This window comes from Phlebotomus argentipes, unplaced genomic scaffold (genome assembly GCF_947086385.1).
Source record: "Phlebotomus argentipes unplaced genomic scaffold, Phlebotomus argentipes genome assembly scaffold_18, whole genome shotgun sequence".
NCBI lineage: Eukaryota > Metazoa > Arthropoda > Insecta > Diptera > Psychodidae > Phlebotomus > Phlebotomus argentipes.
The window spans coordinates 5,484,986-5,507,157 of NW_026776177.1; the positions used below are offsets into that span (position 1 = coordinate 5,484,986).

The 22,172-nt window shown below is 35.7% G+C and overlaps 1 protein-coding gene across 8 annotated transcripts in view; it reads right to left on the bottom strand.

Annotated features, from left to right (window-relative positions):
- Window positions 1-20,715, bottom strand: part of LOC132259555 (transient receptor potential cation channel trpm) — a 41,428-nt gene extending 20,713 nt beyond the window's left edge. For 4 of the 8 annotated variants that reach the window (XM_059757233.1, XM_059757235.1, XM_059757230.1 and 1 more), the window contains exons 1-4: window positions 9,582-10,062; window positions 7,837-7,919; window positions 1,397-1,559; window positions 157-297 (exon numbers count right to left, since the gene is read on the bottom strand). In XM_059757233.1, the coding sequence (XP_059613216.1) occupies window positions 157-297; window positions 1,397-1,559; window positions 7,837-7,919; window positions 9,582-9,704 (510 nt within the window). In that variant the 5' untranslated portion in view covers window positions 9,705-10,062. Of the gene's footprint in view, window positions 1-156; window positions 298-1,396; window positions 1,560-7,836; window positions 7,920-9,581; window positions 10,063-16,656; window positions 16,714-20,483 lie in introns of those variants that run through there. The other 4 variants (XM_059757238.1, XM_059757234.1, XM_059757237.1 and 1 more) reach the window with 3 other exon arrangements.
- Window positions 20,716-22,172: the final 1,457 nt, after the last annotated feature.

Genomic DNA, 22,172 nt, shown 5'->3' on the forward strand with positions numbered 1-22,172 from the left:
GATTACTTCCCATCCATTTCAAGCACTCACACACAAACACATTTTCCACCCCCCCCCCCCCCAAATGTGAAATCAAAGAGTGACGACTATGTCAAGCAATAGTGCGGAAAAAGTTCAGACATTCTCAAGCAAAAGTGGCCAAGGTGATGTCCTTACCTTCTTCAGCTTTGGCTGCAACTCAAAGTTCGCCTTTCCACCTTGAACGGTGATGAGGAGCTTCGGCAACTCCAAATTCCATTCTCGCGTGAACAGTTGAACGAGCAATTCGGGTCTCGTGTCATATGACAATCTCACATACTGCAAAAGAAGGACGCGAGGTGAAATTTAAAGTCAGGGTGCTTTTAAATTTATCACTCTTCGCCACTCATTTCAGCGCTAAGCACAGGGATATTCTATATACTGGATTTGTGGCAACACATTCAACCGATATTGTTTGTTATTTGATACTTAACAGCACTCGGACACAATCACTTAACAAACTCAACCGAATTGTTTGAATGGCTGGCCAATAATCCAACATTTGCTCGCATGTTGTAGTCAACTTTATCCATTATATCCCAGAGACTTTTACTTTCTGCCACAGAGGACAATACAACCTTCAATGTCCCAGCGGAGAAAAGTCCTTTGCCATCAAGAAAGCAAACAATTGAGATTTCATGTGAATAAAGAATTGCTTTTAATTTCCTTCTTCAAAATCAATTTACGAGTCGTTGCAACTTTACACATTTTGTATTTCAGTAATAGAGAGTTTATTTAATATGAATTTCAGCTGTTAAACGAGAAGAATCAGTGCAACAGGACGAAATAGTGAATCCCAGTGACAAAACATCTTCATCCGTGGTATTTAAAAGCAATAAATAAGAATTTTAGTGCAATAGAATTAAAACATATCTTTTTATGCACTTGCAAATGCTTTGGAAAGTCAATCAGATTCCTAGGAAAAAGTCTAAGGATGTCCGGAAACACATAATCTCAATTTAGTACATTGAAATGGTGCACAAATGATAAGATAAATCCAATAAATTTGTAATAATTAACCTAAAAACGTCATTTTTGTCCATTTTTTTTATTGTCCCCCAAAATAAATCCCGCTTTTCCGTTGCGCTTTTCTCGCAAATAATATTCTTGACAGCTTACTTAAAATGCTATGAAAATAATGTTGCAACGACCCTTGAATTTATATAATTGGAATTCCATTACTTATTAACTTCAAATAGAAACATGAAACCGACTGAATAAATCCCTGCGAGTTGGAAATTCCGGATGAAATGCAATTTCCAAGCCTGATTAATCTACAGCAATCCATGTTTTCACTCAGCATACATTTCCACAGCATGGAAGTCTGCAGTACAGCTTGAGGGCAAGGAAAAATGCACAAAGCGGGGGAAAAACTCACTTGTGCTTTGGTGGGATGAGCGCCCCCTTGGAATTCAATCGTGCCGTACGCGTCCGTGGGATGAGATCTGGTGTGCTTGAAGGGCGTCCAAGTATCGGCCGGCGACCCGACGTCCACCCCAGCCAGGACTGGATGCGTGAGACGTGCCTGGCCGCAGCAACATCTGCGGTGGAGATAAATATTCATCCGCATGTGAGAGAGATTTACTATTTGCCATTGACATTCACATCGCACAGTCTCACATATATGCACAACATATCCAAGAGTCAAATAGTCACGGCAAAAGTGGAAGAATCAATCCTTGAAAAGCTCTCAAAAGCTAACTTTTTTTCCTTCTTCTTCTCTTATTCTTCTCGCAACAGACAAACAAGTATTTCATGTTTACCTCCTGAAATATTCTCGATGCACTGAATCTCTTCTCCAAATGGAAAATACATTCAAGATCATTTGTTATCCTTATCACAAATGGGAAATCAAATGTCACTGTTGCTTTATAAAATACAAGCAAGAAGATGTTTATCGCTGATTTTTAAATTACAGAATACAAAAATTGTTCAAGAGCAGCAAAAGTAAAAAGGTCAAAAGATACTGAAAAAGGGGGGAAAACTTCTTCACAAAACTTTGGAAAAACAGCAAAGTTTGCACAGAACTGACCATGGATGAATGAAAAACTTTTCCTTCAAAATAAACTCAATAAGTTCCCTCAATAACCACCCTTAAAACCCGCACAAAGATCACAGATAATAGAATAACCCGAATGACTGAGAAATCAATGGGAATTGTTGTAAAAATTGATGGGCAAAATGTACTTTTATTATTCACTTCAGAATTTCCACTTGCAATTTCCCCAATAAAAATGCTGAAATTGCTGAAATTCGCACAAGATTCAGAAAATAAATAGTCCAAAGATTTTTATTCGCACATTTGACATGAGAAAAAAATTCACATAAAATTCCTGCAATTGTGAAAATTACTATCCAAGTTGAATTCCAGAATTTTTCTACATTACATATACAAAAGAGGAGCATAAAAATTGCGTCAGAATTGCTGGTTGAAGTTATGCAAATACTGCGTTCCACATGACTGAAAATTTACATTTAAAGGACATACAATATCTTCAAGAGGGGATGAAGATCTCTTCACGCACACTTTAGTGACAACAAAGGAAGTTACATATATAAAAATCACAGGATATGAAAGCTCTGAAAGCTTATTACATTTTTACACTTATTTCACACAAAAATCCCGCTTTCAATGTGTGAAAACGATTTGAATCTGCTGATCAAGATTGAAATGTTGCAACAATGCAGAGAATGGAGGATTAAAAAATGTTGAAAATCATCTTCCCATCTCAATAGTTGGATTCGCGAGTGAAACGACAGCTTGAAAAAGAATCAATGCAAAGCAAATGCATCGAACACAATAAAAAGCAAGTGTTTCAGTGCTTTTGCACAAGCATAAAGCAATATTATGGCAATTCAGGCCTTTATTCCCATGCAAATTGACAGCACTTTCACACTTCGTTAATTTCTCCTGAAATTCACTGCATATATTGTCGAAGAGTCTCTTGAGCATTCTTCACAGAACAGCAATCGATATCAATAAAAAGAGTCATCTAATGACGTACATGTAGCAGATTGAATCGAAACTTGCTGAGAATTTCACCAAAATTACCTCCAAACACCTTCAAATCGTTCATTGAAGTCTTAATAATGCTCTTTAATAATTATTTTGCGAATGTTTCAACGGATTTTGAAGGTATTTATTAAAATTTTAGACTAAAATATGGCAAAATTGATTGAAAAACCGAAAATACTATTTTTCAAAGTTGATTTTTAATCATTTTTGAGTACTTTTCATATTTTAAACAAACTTTTCTTTAAAGTTTTCGAGTGAAAAATATTCTAAAATACAACAAATATTAATGTAAATTCACTCAACGAAAATCTACAATTAATATGTTTATTAAACTTTTCAATGTTTAACGCCACAAAGCATGAAAATTTTGTCCATTTGAGTTATTTGGATAAAAAGAATTTCCTACTTTTGCCCCATTAAATACAATTCTCATGATTTCTTTAGTCATCGACTTTTCATAGTTTTCAATTCACTTGTCGATGTGTAAAATAGCATTTTGAGTCTTTGAGCTTCTTCTGCGCTAAAAGTTGTTACTGTGGAAGATGTCGCAGAATTGTTATAATAGTATTTGGGGTCTTGAAGATGGTAAATAAAATATTTCCATCGTGTCATTTGATTCTTTCGCAACTTTCCACTTTATGACAATGCTCAGCTGTCGTTTGTCGGTGAATATTAACATTCTTGTCTGTTTCTGCGACAAAATTCCCCTAAATTAAATACAATATGAAGTGAGTTTAAAATTTGTCGTGTCTGAAGAATGGCAGGGACGTTTTAATGAAGCCAGTTGATATTATTTCATCATTTGTGAATGTTTAGAATTATTACAATGTCAAATTATAGAAATGCAACGAGAAATTTAATTACAACTTTCACCGCACAATTTCAATTTTCTTTGCAAATATGTTACCTGGCTTATATATAGCCATATCTGGCGATGATATAAATCAACCCCTAATTAGTCCTTCACATAGTATTGTGACTATTGTTTAAATTCAACGATGTGCAATTTGTTTGAAAGTGATTTTGAATACACGATGAAGCACAAATTCATAATTATGGGCTTACATGTGTGAATAATTCAATATCATATTAATTGTATCGCCACGTATTGGTCCCTTTCATCCTAAACCTCAATTTCAACCCTCATTGTGGTGATTAAACTAGGTTATTGGATGTTTCAGATTTCCCATATTATATATGAAGTTCCTCAATTTCAAAGACAATTTGCTCCCATTGAAAACCCACGTGGAAACACAAACTGAGAGTGTTTCGACATCCTGACTGAAAATTACCCAAATACACATTCTTTACAGCATGAAAATGACTTGGAGTGTGTCGGAATGGCAAGAAGTCAGCATTTTCGGTAGATTATCTTGTCAGAAATTGTGTATCCTGCCGCCATAATCACAGCTGCAAAGAGGATGACTGTGAATTATGTATAAAGCACTGGATGTCTCCTCTCCATGCGTAAAACCCAGATGAATATTTTAGAATTAAACAATTGCCGAATATGAACACGCGCGCGAGGGATGTATTTAATGTTTTTCGCGCGAGCAATGCCCGAAATTGCGTGAGAACTTTCTCTCATTGCTTTCTCTTCAATCTTTTTTCCTCACTTTACTTCTCTCTCCCGCTTCTCGTCCTTGTTCATGCCCCAAAAGTACACATTAAAAATCAGGGTAGGAAGAAAACAAACAAAAAAACTCTTGCCTTTTTCCCCGTCGGTGAGAATTTCAGCCCCGCCATTGAGGACTTTATGACTATATAGACACTTTTATAATCCATCTGTTTAAGAGAATGAGAAATGGTGAACTGTGTGCGTGAGTTGTTCTCATAATAAAGGAAAAGCTACATTTCACAGAAACCGCGTCAGATGAAGCTTTTATCAAGAAAAAAATCACTCACAATTTGAAATCATTAGCTTTGTGATTATTCAATCAGTTTTTGATCTTTCGTGAATTTTATTTAAATTTCGGTTATTTTCTCCACCAATTGCCGCAAGAGGGCAGCAGTTTAAGGGCATGAAGAAGTTCCGATTATATTTCCCAAACTCAAAACGTGAGAATGCGTGAGAAAACAAAGAAAATTATGTGAAAATGCGATATTATTAGCTTCCCCCACGCCAACTTTGCTGCCCTCTGGCGGCGATATGTGGAGAGAATAATCAAATAACTGAAAAATATTAAAATATTCAACAAACACTTAAATGTGATTTGATTAATTAATTATTTCGCCGAAAATATTCAATTTGTATTGAAATTTTGATTATTTCATTTCTGACATTCAAAGTATAAATCGATATTTAAATATTTGATTAAAGCCATTCAGATTTCTCGAAAATTGTCTTGTGATTTTCCCTTTGGTTTGCTGAATTTCTAATACCAAAAAATCAAATAATAGAAGAGAAAATATAAACGGAAAAATTCAGAATCAGCACACATAAAAGGGCTGAGAAAAATTCAGTTGGGAGGAGATAATAGAAGAGAGAACAAGTTTCACAAACATTTGTGGAATAAAATGTGACAGATTTTCAAGACATATTAAAAAAGAAAGCTGGCAAAGCGAGCTTATTTCACATGTCATGTGTGTTTGTGTGCTGGAGCATTTTATTCCTTTTCCTCATTCCGCCACCTTTCCAAATGATTCACAGCAGGAAATCTGCGAGGAAAAGTTGTGAAACTTCGTGGAAAATCCAGTATCTTTATCGATATTGTAGTCACTTTGGTAATTATTTGACGTGGGATATCATCAAGAGCTATTAAAATGGGATAAAGATAGAGTATAAAGTAACTTTTCTATTAATTTCTCTCTCTCTCTCGCCCTCCCATCGAGACTGTGTGATGCGTTGAAGGGTGAGAAAACTGCTAACGATGGATTCTTGGTGATATGAGATGTGTTCTTTGCTGGGCTGAATCCCACACCTCAGCCACCGAGAGAGAGAGAGAGAGTGTGAGAAACTGTGTAACCATATGAATTGCCTTCTGTTATCTCTCAGGCTCAATAAACCCGCAAAGGTTGGAGAACATCCAGAGTCTCATTGAAGATATTCATTTGCTCGTCATGTGTGGGATTTTCTGGGTGGCACCCATTCAACACCCATTGACTAACCATGAGTGTTAAAGTGTATCTCTATCACAGAGATATAAACTTCCCTATATTATTAATAGGGAAGAGATGGGAGAGCAAAAGAGTGTGAAATTTGCGTTGATATCTCAACTAATTCAATGAGGGTGGCGAACAGAAGTACAGCCGCAGTATATCAAAATGCCACTGAAATTCCGACAACATTTCTCCCTCTCGCGTTCCGCCCAAGGGGGAGATATTATGGTCAGAAGAGGTGTACAGTTCAGCAAAAGTGTTAAGAAAGTGGAAGTGCTGGAATATTTGGCACTTTCAAAGTAAATTAACCGCAATACTTTGAGAATTTTGACACTATTTTCTTCAGTATAAATTTTCATCGCTTTTCTAGGTTATGTAACTGACTTTAATAGCATAATTTAGTGACAAAATAACATCAGAAAATACCAATTCATCCATTTTAATAAAGAAATCTGAAGAAGATTACAAGATTTCAATGTTAAACTCATATTAATGGTGATAAGATTGATCTTAACCTCCAAAATAATGTTTCAAGATATAAAATTTTCTATTTTAAAAGCTTTTCTTATCTTTTTTAATAGATTATCTACTCTAAACTAGGAAATTTTCGCTATTTATTGATTTAAAACAAACTAATATTGGTGAAAATCAGTAAGTTTTTATTGTCGCGCAAGATTCTTTCAAATATCTCAGGGTAATTTCTAAGTTATGGTCAACAGTGTATCCAAATAGCAATTAAGAATTCAATCACATCAAAATTTCCGCTGGAAACCTTATATATTTCTTAAATACTGTTTCTCTAACAGTTTTTTCCGGATCAAACAAGTAAAAATTTAGTCTTTTATGACATTTGCAACCTTAATTTGAGGTTATGATACTTTAGGCGACTGGAAAAATCTATGAAGTCAAGAAAATAAGGAAAACGCATGTTGTAAACACTGCCAAAGTTCTGAAAGTGTCTGTGATTCTTCACAGAAATTGTGTACACTGTTTAGCCCTATTATCTCCCCCTTGACTCTGGCAAACATATTCCTATATATGTGTAACAATAGACAATGCGGGTGTAAAGTTTTGTAATGAAATTTTAACACACACTTTTACGCACATAATTTTTGAGTCAACTTCCTCGTGTGCGGATGTTTCTGCCTTAGCCTACAAGTCCCCGGAGTATTTAATTGCTAGCTGAGAAGTTTTAGCGCTACAAATTATATTCTGGGGATATTTACTCAAACAGAGACACAGAGTGTCAAACAAACCACATTCTGCGTGGTTTTTTCTTTACTCTCAGTCTGGCCATTAACTTTATAATTTCCACGGTAAACACTTTAATGTTTCAATGTTTGAAAGTTTGAATTGTGACCCGAAAAAATGGGGGATTCTAAAACTTTTCACGACCACGCGTCTATCGAACCGCTTCGACTCAAATGGCCGACAGTTTATCGCTCATACAGTCGTCCTAAAAGCGTCTGGAGAGGAAGTGAGCCTCTTTCCACCCCTCCACAGTGGGGCGTGAATATTTCGTGGGCGAAAGAAAAATCACATTCACTCCGCCACGCACAAGGAAAAAATACACCAGCGAAAACATAAATAGATCATTGTGAAGAGATTTCCTACAAATTCCCCCCATTCGCCATCACATTTTCGCCAGTGTTCCACAACCATTCGCTTTGAGGGGATCATGAAAAACACTTTGTCACACTCACCGCTCCTCATCCTTGGGATTCGGGGTGAACTTAATGCATTCGCGCTTCTGAAAATTCGCCTCAATCCAACTGCGCGGTGTGTGCTGAAAAAGAATTTCATTGCTGAATTAGTTCAACTGTGATAAATCGTCCGGATAAATGATTCTATGACGTTCTGAGAGTCTTGTGTGGTGAACAGAGGAGAAATGTATTGATAATGGAGATATGTTTTACCTCTCAGATGAAAAAAAACAGGGGCCAAAGTCTAAAATTGTGTGCACGTGTTTTGGTGATGAAACACAATTTATCTTTTACAACTTCAACTGACAAGTGAGAAAATGCTTCCTTGATGGTCTCTAAAAATCCGAAGGTGACATAACTACCAGTGAAAGAAAACAGCACATAAAAACATCCTCATTTCAAAACTGCCATAAGAATATCTTCATTCCAGCCAAGTGCAGCGCTTCTACAGTCTCAAAGTACAGCAGAACACATCCAATTGAGCGATGCTGGATGTTAAAACACACCAAAATGTGCTCTTATCGTGATATTTACATGTGCCAATGTTAATTCTTAAACATGAGAATGATGATTAACTCATGAAAAATTTTATTTCGCCGCTATCTCACCGCCCAAAATGACACACCAAATGTCTTGTGAGGAGATGAAGAAGAATGTTTGAGCAATTTTCCTTTCTCCTGTGCGGCGAAAAGTGTGTAGAATCTCAGCTTATACATTAATTTTTCCTGGAAATCCCGTTTTTATTATTTCTTGTATTTTTCACCTGTTACGTCATTGGCTCTAGCGACCTTAGCGGTGATCGGGCGAACTTCTAATGTTCTTAATAGTTTTAGGCTTTTGCTAGAGCTTTCCAAAGAGTCCAAAACTATTCAAATCGGTTAAATAGAACCGAAGTTATTGTACTTACAAAATGAAAACTTTAAACCGTCATAACTCCGGTTCTATTGCATCGGTGAAAAGTTATAACCTATTTTTAGAGACGTCCTGATCTGGACTACAACATACTGAAATTTAAAGAAAATGCACTATCTAGTTGCCGAGATACAGGCGTTTAAGTTTTTTTTCCAAAATGGCGGCGTTCGTTATGACGTCAAAGACTCTCTGTAAATGCAGCCTACTTAAGGGCGTTAAAACACGTATTTTGGTGAAGAGATGATGAGCTCAATTATGAAATAAATATAAAAATAGCGAAGGTTTAAACATGACTTTTATTAAAATATTACAAATTTCCCTTCAATTAAGCTGAAATTCAGAGAAATACATGATATGTAAATAAATTAACGCTGCATTCAATTTTATATTAATATTCCACAATCAAATAAACCAAAAAAAGTCTTTTTCCCTGCAATATTTCACAAATATTCGCAAAACTGCCGCGAGCAGTGAAAACAGTGGAATTATTAAACGTAAATGTAGATGAAATGCTTTGTTCGTTGTTTTTCATGATATTATTTATCCAATATTTATTCCACTTCCTCTGAAAAGCTTTTGCATTTGGCTAACAGCAAAATTGTGCAGTGGAAAATTCAAAAATCAACAATTTCTCACTAAATAAACGCTTAGTATTTTGTATTGGATGAAAATGTCTTATCTTATCTCTGTGAATTTGTGTGCATTCACAAAAAATTGTCTGTTGAAATCGTATTTTTAGCATTTCAATGACGATTTGCTCTCTATGTACTGAGCAAATTGCGTAGGCAAATGGTTTAAATACAATAAATCAGATGATGTGAGGTAATTTTCACCTGTTTCTTGGATAAATCTCGAGCACTTAACTCCAGTAAATTGGAGAAAATCCACCACGGACTGACTTTCCGTATGAATTTCAACTTTTTCCCCGCAGAAGTCTCCCGAAAGCCTTTCGTCATTGTTCCTCTTTTTGGCTGTAATTCTCTATCTTAATATTTCACCCACTCATGGTCGATGGGAAAAATTGACAGACACTGTAAATATACTGTCAGAAAATCCCGAAATTCACTCCAACGGATGCTTTATTCAGAAAACATCCCTCGCCTGTGACACTTTCAGCCTTGCTTTCAGCACAAATTTATTTTAATTCTTCAAATCTACGGCACGAGCATATGAAATATATATTTGGGGCGGATCGGCGACACCCGCGAGGATTAGCGAGACGATAAATTTAAAATTACCACACGCAAATACACACTTGCTCGATGGGCACAACCCTAAAGCCACCCCCAAAGTCAATAATGGAGAATTGATGGTTCCATTCAGTGAAATTAAAGGCACACAGATTTTTCCGCACTTCCTCAGAGCACCAAAACTCGACTAAATCCAATCCACTATCGCTCTGAAATTAACTCACTCACAAGATATTTTATCACCCGATTCTGTAGTGTTTGTGAAAATTATCTAAGAAAGAGAAGCATTTAGGATTGTTCATCGGGCAAGTTGATAATAAATTTCCCAAACATCTCTTCCCACTTATTTACTTTTCTTCTGTGTAAACACTGTGATTATAATTGCCCTTCAGTTGTGCCTCTTCCTTCCCATTCAGCATTCAACCCTCGTGAAAAATACTTCACGTGAACGGCAATAATTTAATAGCTTTTTTTGCGCTTTCAGTCATTTTGCCATTAATACCGAGAAATATGCGTTAGTATTTCCGAATAGTCCATAAAAGCCCCAGTGATATAATTAACATAAAAAATTCACACATTTGCCGGAAAACAATAATAATCCTCGGAATCCCTATCAAAAAGCAAACACGTTGATATTTCATGTCACATTCACGGTGAATGTGATGTAAATCGATCGAAAGCAGTTATTAAAAATTAATATTAAATTTTGTCAATTTATAGTCATGATATGGAAAAGTTTCTTTCCTGTCTCGCTTATACATAATGCGTACGATAATAATACTTATTCTGTAAGTAAATCAAAAATATGGTGGAAATTTTAAACTACTTCAACATTAATTATTTGACCTCATTTCATGTTATACCTTAACATATCTCACTGGACTGCTTAAATGCTACTTAATATCATGCCAAGGAGGAGACAATACAGTCAGAAGTAGTGTACAACTTAGCAGAAGTATTATAAGAAGTGAAACTGATGAAAGACTTTTCTCAGTGCTTCTTTCTCTGCCAAATTATTTATTTATTCATTGTATTCCTTCTGATTTTTACGTAGAATCAATCGAAATAATCATTTTCTAGGTTATGTAATGAATGAAGAACATATTTAAGGACATAAATTGGTGAAATCGCCAGTCATTGACAGAATTAAGGATTTTCATGCAATCAATATTGTTATTCTGCATCATTCTGTTGCCAAACAAACACTGAAAATTGTGTTAAGATCGCATATAACCTCAAAAAGAGTATTCTGGACTTGGAAAATGATTGTTTAAAAACCTTTCTGTACGATTTTGACTTTGAATCAACAATTTTGGTTCGATTGGCAAATCATAAAAGACGCTTTTGTGCTCAACAATAAACTAAAAGTATTGGAGGCTCTGCGTATCTTCATATCGGGACATAGAAATGTCAATAAGAAGGAAGATTGTGCTGGCGTTAGCATGATTTATATTATGGAGAAGAAAAGGGGTGCGAGCTAAGAAGCTAGAAAGCTTCCAAACGGAGTCTTTGAAGATCTCGGTGATATTTTGAGGTTCAGAATGGTCAGAAAAGATACTCAAAAAGGATTTTAAGGTGATTTTTTTGCAGATTAGTGAAGAAACAGTTTTAAACTTGTGTTGTACAGATTTTAGGTATATTATTCTCCTCTTGCATCATGCGAGAATGTATTTTGACGGTCACTTAATTTATCCGGGAATTTTCTCATAACATCCCTAAATCAATACAACAAGCATGATTAGAAGGCCAGATTAATAAGAGAAATTCCTTAGCACGAAGTCTCTTTTCTCAAATAGTAAAATTCCCTCTCGACGCTGATGCTTCTCAATATATGATTTCAGGTCTATTGAAATTAATTTCTAATTATACGAATCACTGAGCAATTTACCCTTATTTTGTCCCACTCTACGCATTTTTCCACTTGACGTCACCCTTTAAAGTACACCAATTAAACGAGGCACTGTTGTGTGAATTTATGGTAAAAATCCCTTCACATTTTCACAATTAATCATTAAACTGAACTTTTGTTAAACTTTACAAACACACATTTCAGCCACAGAAATTTTATGTCTCAATGACTTCGTGTGCTTGTTATCTTTTTTTTCTTTATTTATCATGGAAATTTGCACTGGGAATTAAACTTTCGACCAACACTGATTGAATTGTCTACCCTTACAGGCTCTTCTAGTGAAAATTCATGCAGAATATGTACAGATAGTGGAAGAGAGACTCCGAAAACCGAGCTGTGGAATGAAAAATGAACTCTCATGTTGATATTTCTTCCGGACATTTGCATATCATCAATATTAGCCCAGGAGATGTTCCTGAAAACCCAACACAGAGGCTTTTGGATTCTCTCTTCCTTTTTTTTGGGTCACACACTAATTTATGAATTCTCCAGATTAAAGATGTCCAACCTAGATTTATCTACATTTACACCTTTTTAGTCATTTTCAAAATTAAACCTCCTGGCTTTGAAGTGCAACCGTGAAAGTCACCATGAAAACATGCTCCTGCCCAGGAAATGGAATTTCCAATTTGAATGAGAGCCAAAATCTCGTCTCGATCTACATTGAGTGTGAGAACTATTAATTCTACTCTCGGTGCTACATTTCTGTGGAGATTGTGTGGCTGTTCTCCACCCCCTGAAACACTGCCAGAGCCCCAGATAATGTTGACGGAAAGGGAGAGCCGCCGCCGCCGCCGCCGCCCGTTCACCACAGAGAGTCATAATTTTGTTCCGGAGGCCTTTTAAAGTTTTAACATTAATTAATTTGCATGAAATAATAAGAGCTCTACTACATATTCTGCCATTTCGCAACGCATCTCTCATTCTGGGCGACCCAATTCGACTCACAGTGTCGCAGATGATCCCTTTTGCGGTTCCTCAGACACACACTCTGGTGCGCGAGAAGAAATTCCCTGAGATGTAACAATGGTTAATTTTTAACTTTCAGTCACTCGAGAGTGAAAGATGATGAGGGGAAAAAAATGTTTGGCACCCAAGAAGATTTTCACGGAGGAATTCTCACGCACACAAGAGAAATTCCATTGCCAAGTCACACAACTCATTTAAATAATTGATTATTTATATGTAGAAGTGGAGCTATAAGAATGAAAATTGTACACTTTTTCATTTCACACCGCTAAAGATTATTTCAAACATTTTCTCCGCCACCCCCAAAAAGCTCAACACCCTTCTAAATGATTCATCACACAGACTTTTGCACGCGTTCGTCACAAAGCAAATGGATGGATATTCCAAAATGCAAATGTATCATAAATATTGCGTCAATTTATTCCTTGGTGTCAAATGCCTGCCTTTGACTCCACTCACACCCATTCTTTTCCCACCCCATTAGACCCATTGAAACAACAATCCACTGCTAATCGCTTTCAGATATTTTTCTCGTCTTCGCCCCAAATAGAAATATTCTCTAAGGGAGATGAAAAGAAATCGTACATTAAATCGTTCGCACGACTGATCAATGAGAAAATCACAGAAGCTCTACACAAATCTCTCTTGGGGGAGAGAAAAAAAAAACAATATATCGAGTTCCGTGTGGAAGAGAGGAAAAGTGAAGCCAGAAAGGGATGAAGCTTATGGATAGAAAATCCCAAATTGATAACACATAAATCAATTTCCAATAAAGGAAATTAGACTGAATCATTTTCATGGTGGAAGAAAATGTGATCAAAGAGAAAAAGGGAGAGAAATGACTTGTATTCAAGTATATAATTAGTGAGAAGTTCCAAAAATATCTTTTCCCTCGTCCTCCAAAATGACAGATTTCAAGGGTAGATAGACACAAGGGGGAGATAAGACAGTCAAAAGTGGTGTACAACTCAATGAATGCTTTTCTTTACTAACTAATCATCCAGATTCTTTGGATTTCCTACGATTTTCACTCGTAAACAAACGTAATAATCTATTTTCTAGGTTATGTCACGAATAAACGGATAGATTTAGTGAAAAATTTGCATTCTAACACATCAATTATTATGCTAAAGTCGCCAAGATCGCCATAGATTAGTAAAAATTAGCATTTTCATGTCAAAAATGTGTCAAAAACCACTGCAAATTGTATTGAAGGAGCCTCAAAAATAATCATTTGGACTTGGAAAATGTTAATTTAAAAAAGTTTTTGGACAATTTTGACTCTGAATCAGCAGTTTTGAGTTCATTGGCAAATCATAACCAGATCATTTTGTGATCTAAAATGCTTCGAAACAGAGATTCTTAAGATCTCTTAGTTATATTTTGAGGTTATGGTTGGAAAAGATGAGCAAAAATACGTTTTTAAGTCAATTCTTATAGAAATATCAGATGTAAACTTAAGAGAAACTTCAAGTTCTCCAGTATGAGACAAATTTGGAAGACTTTGGAAATAATGTACAGATTGAAGGCATATTATCTCCCCCTTGGATAGACACTCTTCTGCAGTGAGTTAAGTACAGGCAAGATTCTCCAGATTACACCTTCGCATGATGTCCATTCAATCCATTTTTCTCATTTTACTCAATATCATTATATAATTGATTTACTGAAGTGGACAAAACATAATTTCCATTGGTGTTTTATCAGTTTATTCCTATCCATTGCAATCATTTCCCGCCCATCAACGTCCAATTTAGTCGTCATTGTGTCAGTGAGAGGGCGAAAAAAAACCCCAAATTATACTTTGTATTCCGCCGACAGCGGAGATACTCATAAACGAAATTAGATCAATTTGAGGCTACTCGACCGTAGAGTGTATAAAAATCATTAAATGGTGTACTGATGGCGTCAAGATAAATAGAAATTCTAAATAATTCAATTACTTCACTGTCTTGCTAACCATTAGTGACATACAAGGGAGAGATAATACGCCTCAAATCTGTACATCACTTCCTGACACCTGCTAAATACCTAAAAAGGCATTTTTCGTATTTTTAAAAATTTTTCCACGCTTTTCCGTCTTTATTTTTGTAGTTTTGTTTTCGGAACTTGCTTAGAAAACATTCTAATCAAATTGTGAGGTTATGAATTGGACTCTAAAACCCCTTCTTGGACCAATTAAAATCTTTCCAAACTTGAAAATCGACTAAAATTACATTTTTGAGGTTATGATTGACTTTTCAGCTGTTTCTCAACAAATATGAAGTTCTTTCGAACACAAATTCTCAATTTTTCGCAAGAAAAGCAGATATATTCCCGGAATAAATACAAGTTTGATGATTTTGAGGGTTATTTAATCACCAAAATTTGTTTGAAATCAATTACATAACCTACGAAAAGAAATAAAATCGATTTTCCTAATCAAAATGACTTGGAAAATGCCTAAATTTGTTGAAAAAGATTCTTTTGCTGTGCAAATATTTGAAATATTTTAACACTTCCTATTTCCAACACTTCAACAAGAGCTGTTCACCACTTCTGACCATAATATCTTCCCCTTGGTGACTTCATGAAGTCTTGTGTGCTTTCGCAAGGTTGAATTGCACTACATTTTCCATTTTCTGCAACGATCTGCGCCAAGGACGTGCTCAAGAGATGAAAGCCACAAACTTTCTCTCTCTCTTCTTACGACAAATTTAATTTCTTCGCCTCTCAGTTTGTCAAACACTTTGAGTATTATTGCAATCTAGAGACGAAATTTTGTGCTTCTCTTCATACGAAGTAAAATCGATCCTTCGAAGCTTGTTAATATTTACCAGATTGATTGTAGATGCAAGAGTTCAGTGTGCTTTCAAGCACAAACTCATATAAATTCATCCACAAGTCTTCGTTTGGAAGTGAAGAGAGAGAAGAAGGAATGTGTGTTTATCTGCATGAATCAAAATTGAAATATTGTATGAAAATGCTTCGTGGAGTTTTCAATGAAATCATCCATTTTACCCAGCTCTTGAAGAGTCTTTCATCAAGAGTAGCAAGCAAATATAGATTAATTTTTACACGAGATTAACTTGAACTACTTCCGTTGAAAGCCTACATGAAAAACATTCACTCAACCGTGAATTCATTCTCAATCTCCTCCTGACGAATTAATGAATTCCCAAATGTGATTTCACATGTGAAAATGGTTGATATCAAAACAGAGGTGCTCCATTTGTTTCTACATACAACTTGATGATATTAAGCTGTCAACTTTATTAAACTTCCATTTATGTCATTTATAATAACAAAGTCATGCGGTAGTTAATTATCATATAGTAAATAATGCGAGGAAATTCATTTACAGCAATAATAATTGTGTGACGCGTGATACATTTTCATTGAAACACAAGCATTTTACCTTATTTGAAGAGGATGTGAATTTTTATGCAATAATCACTCCAATTTGTGGTTAATAAGGTAAACACACAAAACATATTCAATGTGATAAAAGCACAAAACATAAAGAGGAGACGAAGTAAAGAAAAAAAACACTCTCGCAAAAGGACACAAGAAAAATAAACATTCAATAAACATTTCAGAGCCAAACACAGAAGAAAAAAATTCATTGAGAAACTTTTAGGCAAAGTTTCCTTTACAAAAATCATAAATAAAATATGTATATAAAATTGTGTGCTTTTCCTCCTTAGCAAAACATTTTTTTTTCTCCTTCTTCTTCTTTAATGCAGGAAAAAAAGGAAAAAATGATAAACACAGAATTATACAGAAAGAGAGGGTGGGAAAAAGAAGGAACAAGAAGTATATCAACCAAAAATCAAATGAACAAAACAATCAAAATCTTACCCGAGGCACGGTTATATTAATAAGTCCCCAACAGATTTTTTTCAGGCCCCATCGAATCTTCCACATTTTAACATTTTTTTTTCACATATTTTTCACATAGAAAGAAAGAAAGAAGAAATGAAAAAAGAGAGTACACGATACAGAAAATTTACATTTCATAAGGCTTTTACACACACAGAGTATAATAGACAAATAATGGACAGACAAGAATAATCTTCTATGTTACAGACTTCACAGTTTTTATGTTATTTAGAAGACAGAGAAAAGAAGCCCCAAGAGCTGCTCATTATTTTTCAAAGAAGGAGACCACAAAATTTGTGTCTCCAGATTGTCAACTTGGGTTAATTTAAGGTCAATGAGCAGCTCATGAAAGAAAATTTCATGAAAGAAACTCTCTCTAGACTATATTATAGTGTCGACAATAATGTCACAAAATTACACTTGCGAGTGTTTGTCTCTCTTCTTACGATACAGTCAAGAAATCTACCTTGAATTACATCCAATGAATATTCTAGTAAAGGACAACAATTTTGTGGTGCTTCCCCTCAACCCAGGAAGAAGATAATCAAGGGGTTGCTGATATTGGGGATGCAGTGTCACTTTCGCATCTTCACATTCTTAGAACGATTTCAGACTTATTCTCGACATACAAATAGATATTTTATCCTGTTATCTATTCAAAATTTATTTTTAAAACTATTGCATACAATTTTTAAAGAGCGAAAGACGAATTTCTTAGCTCAAAAAGCTTGCAAGCATCAAAGAATAGACAACATTGCTTAAATTCGTGAACTTTAATCGAATATTTCGGGTTTTACTAAAAATACATATTTTCCCTTAAACTTCACCTGAAATTCCTTTTACTTTAACCTTTAAGTCGCTTTCAACCATTCAGAAAATCCGTCTTCACGATTTTATAGCTTCAGAAATTATCTAGAAACTGATTCAAAATATTCTCTTAAAGCTCAAAAATCTATCTTTAAACCCCAGAACTTCTGCCGAGGAAACAATTTGGCACTTAAAGTACATTTTTCTGTTTCCTTTTCATATTCTTTCCTCGAAAATCCCGCACTGAATTCTCGAGTTCGTAATTTCGTGTTTATTTTCCCTATTTTCTAAGATGTCTCTTAATCTTGAACGAAACTTTCCTCGAAATGCAGCTGAGACGCAAGAAAATATGACACTGAAAATCTATATTAGCAACCCCCTGAAGAAGAGTGTACAAAAACACACACACACACACAACTGTGATTAATTTGTTTTCATGTGTAATTTAATGTTTTCCTCTGGGTCAATCAATACAACTTTCAATATAAATTTCCTTCAGGGTTGTGTTTTGGCTTTTTGGTGGAAAACCGAGAGATCTTCACAAGCATTTCATTTTGCTATTTCCTCATCATCATCATCATCATCATAATCATAATAGAAACTACTTGAAACTCTTAAGTTTCTTCACACAAACACAAATTCATCACTGACGGCCAGAGTCACATGGCAGATGATTTTTATTGAAGAATTGTTGGAATCGAAGAGAGAAGTTTGAAGAAACCACACAACACTTTGCAATCCCGACAGTGTCAGCATTTGGTGAAACTGCCTCGAGGGGTAAATGGATTATTATAGGTCATGGTACACCTATTTCACTCTCCATTATGACCCCATTTGCCATCATTGTGCCTCCTTTCGCAGCAATTTCGCCCACTTCACAGTCACACACCCCCGCAAAATGTCCCACAGACACTCTTCATCCCACTGCAATTCCTCGCAGGGATGAAATAGTTTTCCCCATTTATTCCCATTCTGCCATCACAAAGGCAATATTTGGCTCCGCCAACAACAAAGGAGGAATTTCCGATCATATTTCACACTTTATGCTCATTTCCCATCATGCACACACTAATTACAATCATACTTTTCACTGCAATATCAAACACCCTCAAATTCGCGCAAATATGTTTGATGATAAAAGAGAAAATATATGACAAAGATCGTAATTGAATTTCAAACGTGACGCTTCTGCAGGCGAAATTGCACACAAAACATACATTAAATGGTCATAATAGAGAAACTGCGCGTGGGGGGAAAGGAAACACGCGGAATGGAAACTTTTGCAGAGTATGAACTTGACAGCCAAATGTTTTGGGGTTGCTTAATTCTCACTCATTTAGCAGAGCAATAACGCCCCCAGACAAGCTCGCCTCTCTGCCCATTGATTAATTATGAAGTTTCCACTGAGCGAACTTGGGGTGGAAATGGGGAAGAAGTGTGCGAAAATTAGAAAATTCACCCGTATAGAAAGAGTGTAACAAGAGTAAAATTGAATCTGGCGACTCGGTGACTCTAATGAAAAACCACCCAGATTTACGTTCACCTTCAGTTCTGCGCACTGACGCGAAAATATTTCTTTTTTTCTTGTTATCAATTCATCCGATAAAGTCTGTCCTCTTCAATGTGGTTGATTAATTACAAACATTTTCACTTAATTGATGATCTCATGTGGGGACTTTTATACCAATTATGCTAGATTATTCGATATTTTTTCAACAAACTCTCTGAATGTATAAATTTCAAGGGGATTCACGGAAATTTGACACAATTTCCCCGCACAATATAAGAGCTTTTGCAGTGTAAGAATTTTTGCCAATACAACACATGACATAAATCTCAATTTGCATAATACAATCTTAAAATCGATAGTTTCCAAAACTAATTCAACGCCTCAGAAGATATTTTATGCAAATACATAACATGCACATTATGTATTTGCAGTGAGAAAATGTTTAAGACGCTCCAGAATACCAAAGTCAGTATTTAAATATTGATCCCATAGTTTAACTATGAAATTAGATCATCGCTACAAAACACAATCATTTGTAAATTGTGCAACGAGATTGATAAATATTGCCAGATTGATTTCATATCGTGCAAAAGTTCGTGCATTTTTAAGATTTCTACTTAATCCTCAAAAGACTTGATTCAAAAGGAAATCTATGAGACAATTCCAAGAAAACAACACTGCCCCATTTTCCCCTATTTTCCTTTTAAAAATATATTCGTTAACTCTGACTAAGGATAATGGCATAAATTCTAAAGGTCTCTAGAAGGTTGTTTTTGTTATATTTTGTCCAATATTCATTTATTCATTCTTTTGAGTACTTTATGAAGTAAAACTGCGGTTTATGAGCTTAAACTTCTTTACAAAAATTGCGACCACGCAATTTCTCAAGAGGACTAAGAATTATGGAAGGGACTAAACATTTATATCCTTAGCTGTAAGGAATAAAATTGTATTTTTCGCCACAATTCCTTAGTGGATCACATAAAGAGTGAAATCCCAACTCGCCAGAGTTCCGAAAATCTAACAATTCATTTCAATTTCACAACACACAGATAAAACTTGTATCTCAAAATTGCAATTTATATCATTTGCATTGCTTTTTTACCACAATTTCACAATCACACTGACACTGATATTGATTGGGAAGAAGCAGGAAGATCAGCGTTCCGGAAAATTCGCATTGAGAGCACTTTCAAGGCGAAATGCCGTCTTGGGCATGTGGAGTAAGAAATGTTGTGGATTTGGAAAAACAGGGAAAAATTGGCCGATGGCCAAAATCGATGTGAATGGCCGTCAAAATTTCGCACGCGTCTTCATTCTTCGCCTTTCATTCACTCAAATGCATCACACTTAATCTCTCTCTCTCTCTTTTCTTCTCTGACAAATTCTCAGTATTTTAAATAAATGCAAATTTAATTTTCCATTGTAGAAGGTTATTAATTTATCAATTAGTCAATTCATGCAAAATTAATAATTAAATTCCTCTTACCGGTTTCGGATTTCGCTTCTGCTTCAGCATTTTTGCTCAACTTCTTCTCCTTATCTTGGCGCCAAGACTTGTGCGTTTGCAAAAGATGTTTCCAGGAATCCTTCAGCGTCACATACAATTGTGAGATGACGAAGTTTCGCGGTGAATTTGTCGAATTCCACACTAATTGCACACACACTCAACGTCTCCAAATGTGATTCATTGAGAATTATACACACAAATCCCCTCCGGATGCCTTCCGTCTTTCCTGTGGAGCCGGCAAAATGACGGGGTTCTCGCCTTCCTTATTCAATTTCAAGCGGGAGTCACAGAATCTCCTCAGACACCCACGCGCCCACCATGGCAAGGGGAAGGGAACCCTTTCCCTCCGGCCGGGTCACTCAACGTCAGCCAAGCGTGGCTTCATGTGACGAAAGAGGCCTTTTCACGCACTTCTTCCCTTGAAGCGCAATCCAACGCCGACGTCAATCGCGACGATTTGTAATCTGGAATAGATAACGAGGCCAATCAAAATCAAATTAAGCACAAATAGAGGTACGAACGAATTGATCAGCCAACGAGGCAGAATATTGTGTAGTCTTTAATTCTATACTTCCATTAATATCCGCGCGGTCACTTCCAATCGACAATATAAGCTTTTCTCGTCTTAATATAGCCTTATATTGGCGATACATAAACGGAAGGAGAGACGTGAATAGAAATAGATTTTCAATTTATCATGTAATGGCAAAAGGCGCAAAAGGTGTTTCTCCTTCGACGTGTTTCTAATTCTACTGGAATTCTAATGGAATTTCAGACTATTTCGCAGTTGAAAAGTGAAAATTGCCACTTTTCAAGAGACCTAATTGAAAATTTAGCATAAATATTGCTGTGAAATTTGCCAAATTTCATTCATCGTTCAATCGCTCATCAGGGTGGTAATATTGCTGAAGGGCAGCCGTGGTTCAGTGATCAACGCCTTTGACTCCCAATGCGACAGTCGTGTGTTCGAATTGCACGGATTGCAAAATTTTCAAATTTTTGCAAAAGTAGAGCAATGTTCGAGCTGAAATATACGCTTCACTAGAATTGTCTTGCGCGCTCTGTCCCTGTTTAAAGGTGGACGTTAGAATCACTTATGGTTGGTCGGCAATGTGACAATCTGCCACCGTTGAAAAAAACAAAGTTGTCAATGAGAGTGACATCATTTCTCATACAGCAGAAGCTGAAGTTCTTGGACACTCACGAGGGAGTGTCCTCCCTCAGCGACCTGCGGCGATTGGCCTGGAAGCGTCTGGCTCCTCATTTCAGGTTGGGTACAATAGGCTTCTATAGTCGCAGTGCCCTAGATCTAGACCATAAATATGGCCTACCCATCCCATTCTAATAATAATAATAATGATATTGCTGTGTAAGAATTATTTTGTAAATGTAATAGTTGATTTTATTGGAATTTTTGACAGTAGTGTAGAAAAGTTAATAGAAAATCTGAAAATATTATTTTCCAAAGTCAATTTTTAATTAGTCATCTTCAGTTTAGTTCTTAATTATTGTTGAAAAACTTCTGCACTATTTTTCACTCATTACAATGAAGCGTCGTCGTAAAGGATTTCTTAAACACTCGCTAATTCACTTAGATAGTTTTGATGATGTTTGCACACAAAGCCAGCAAATGATTACATTTAACTGACTGACTCATGCAATTTTACT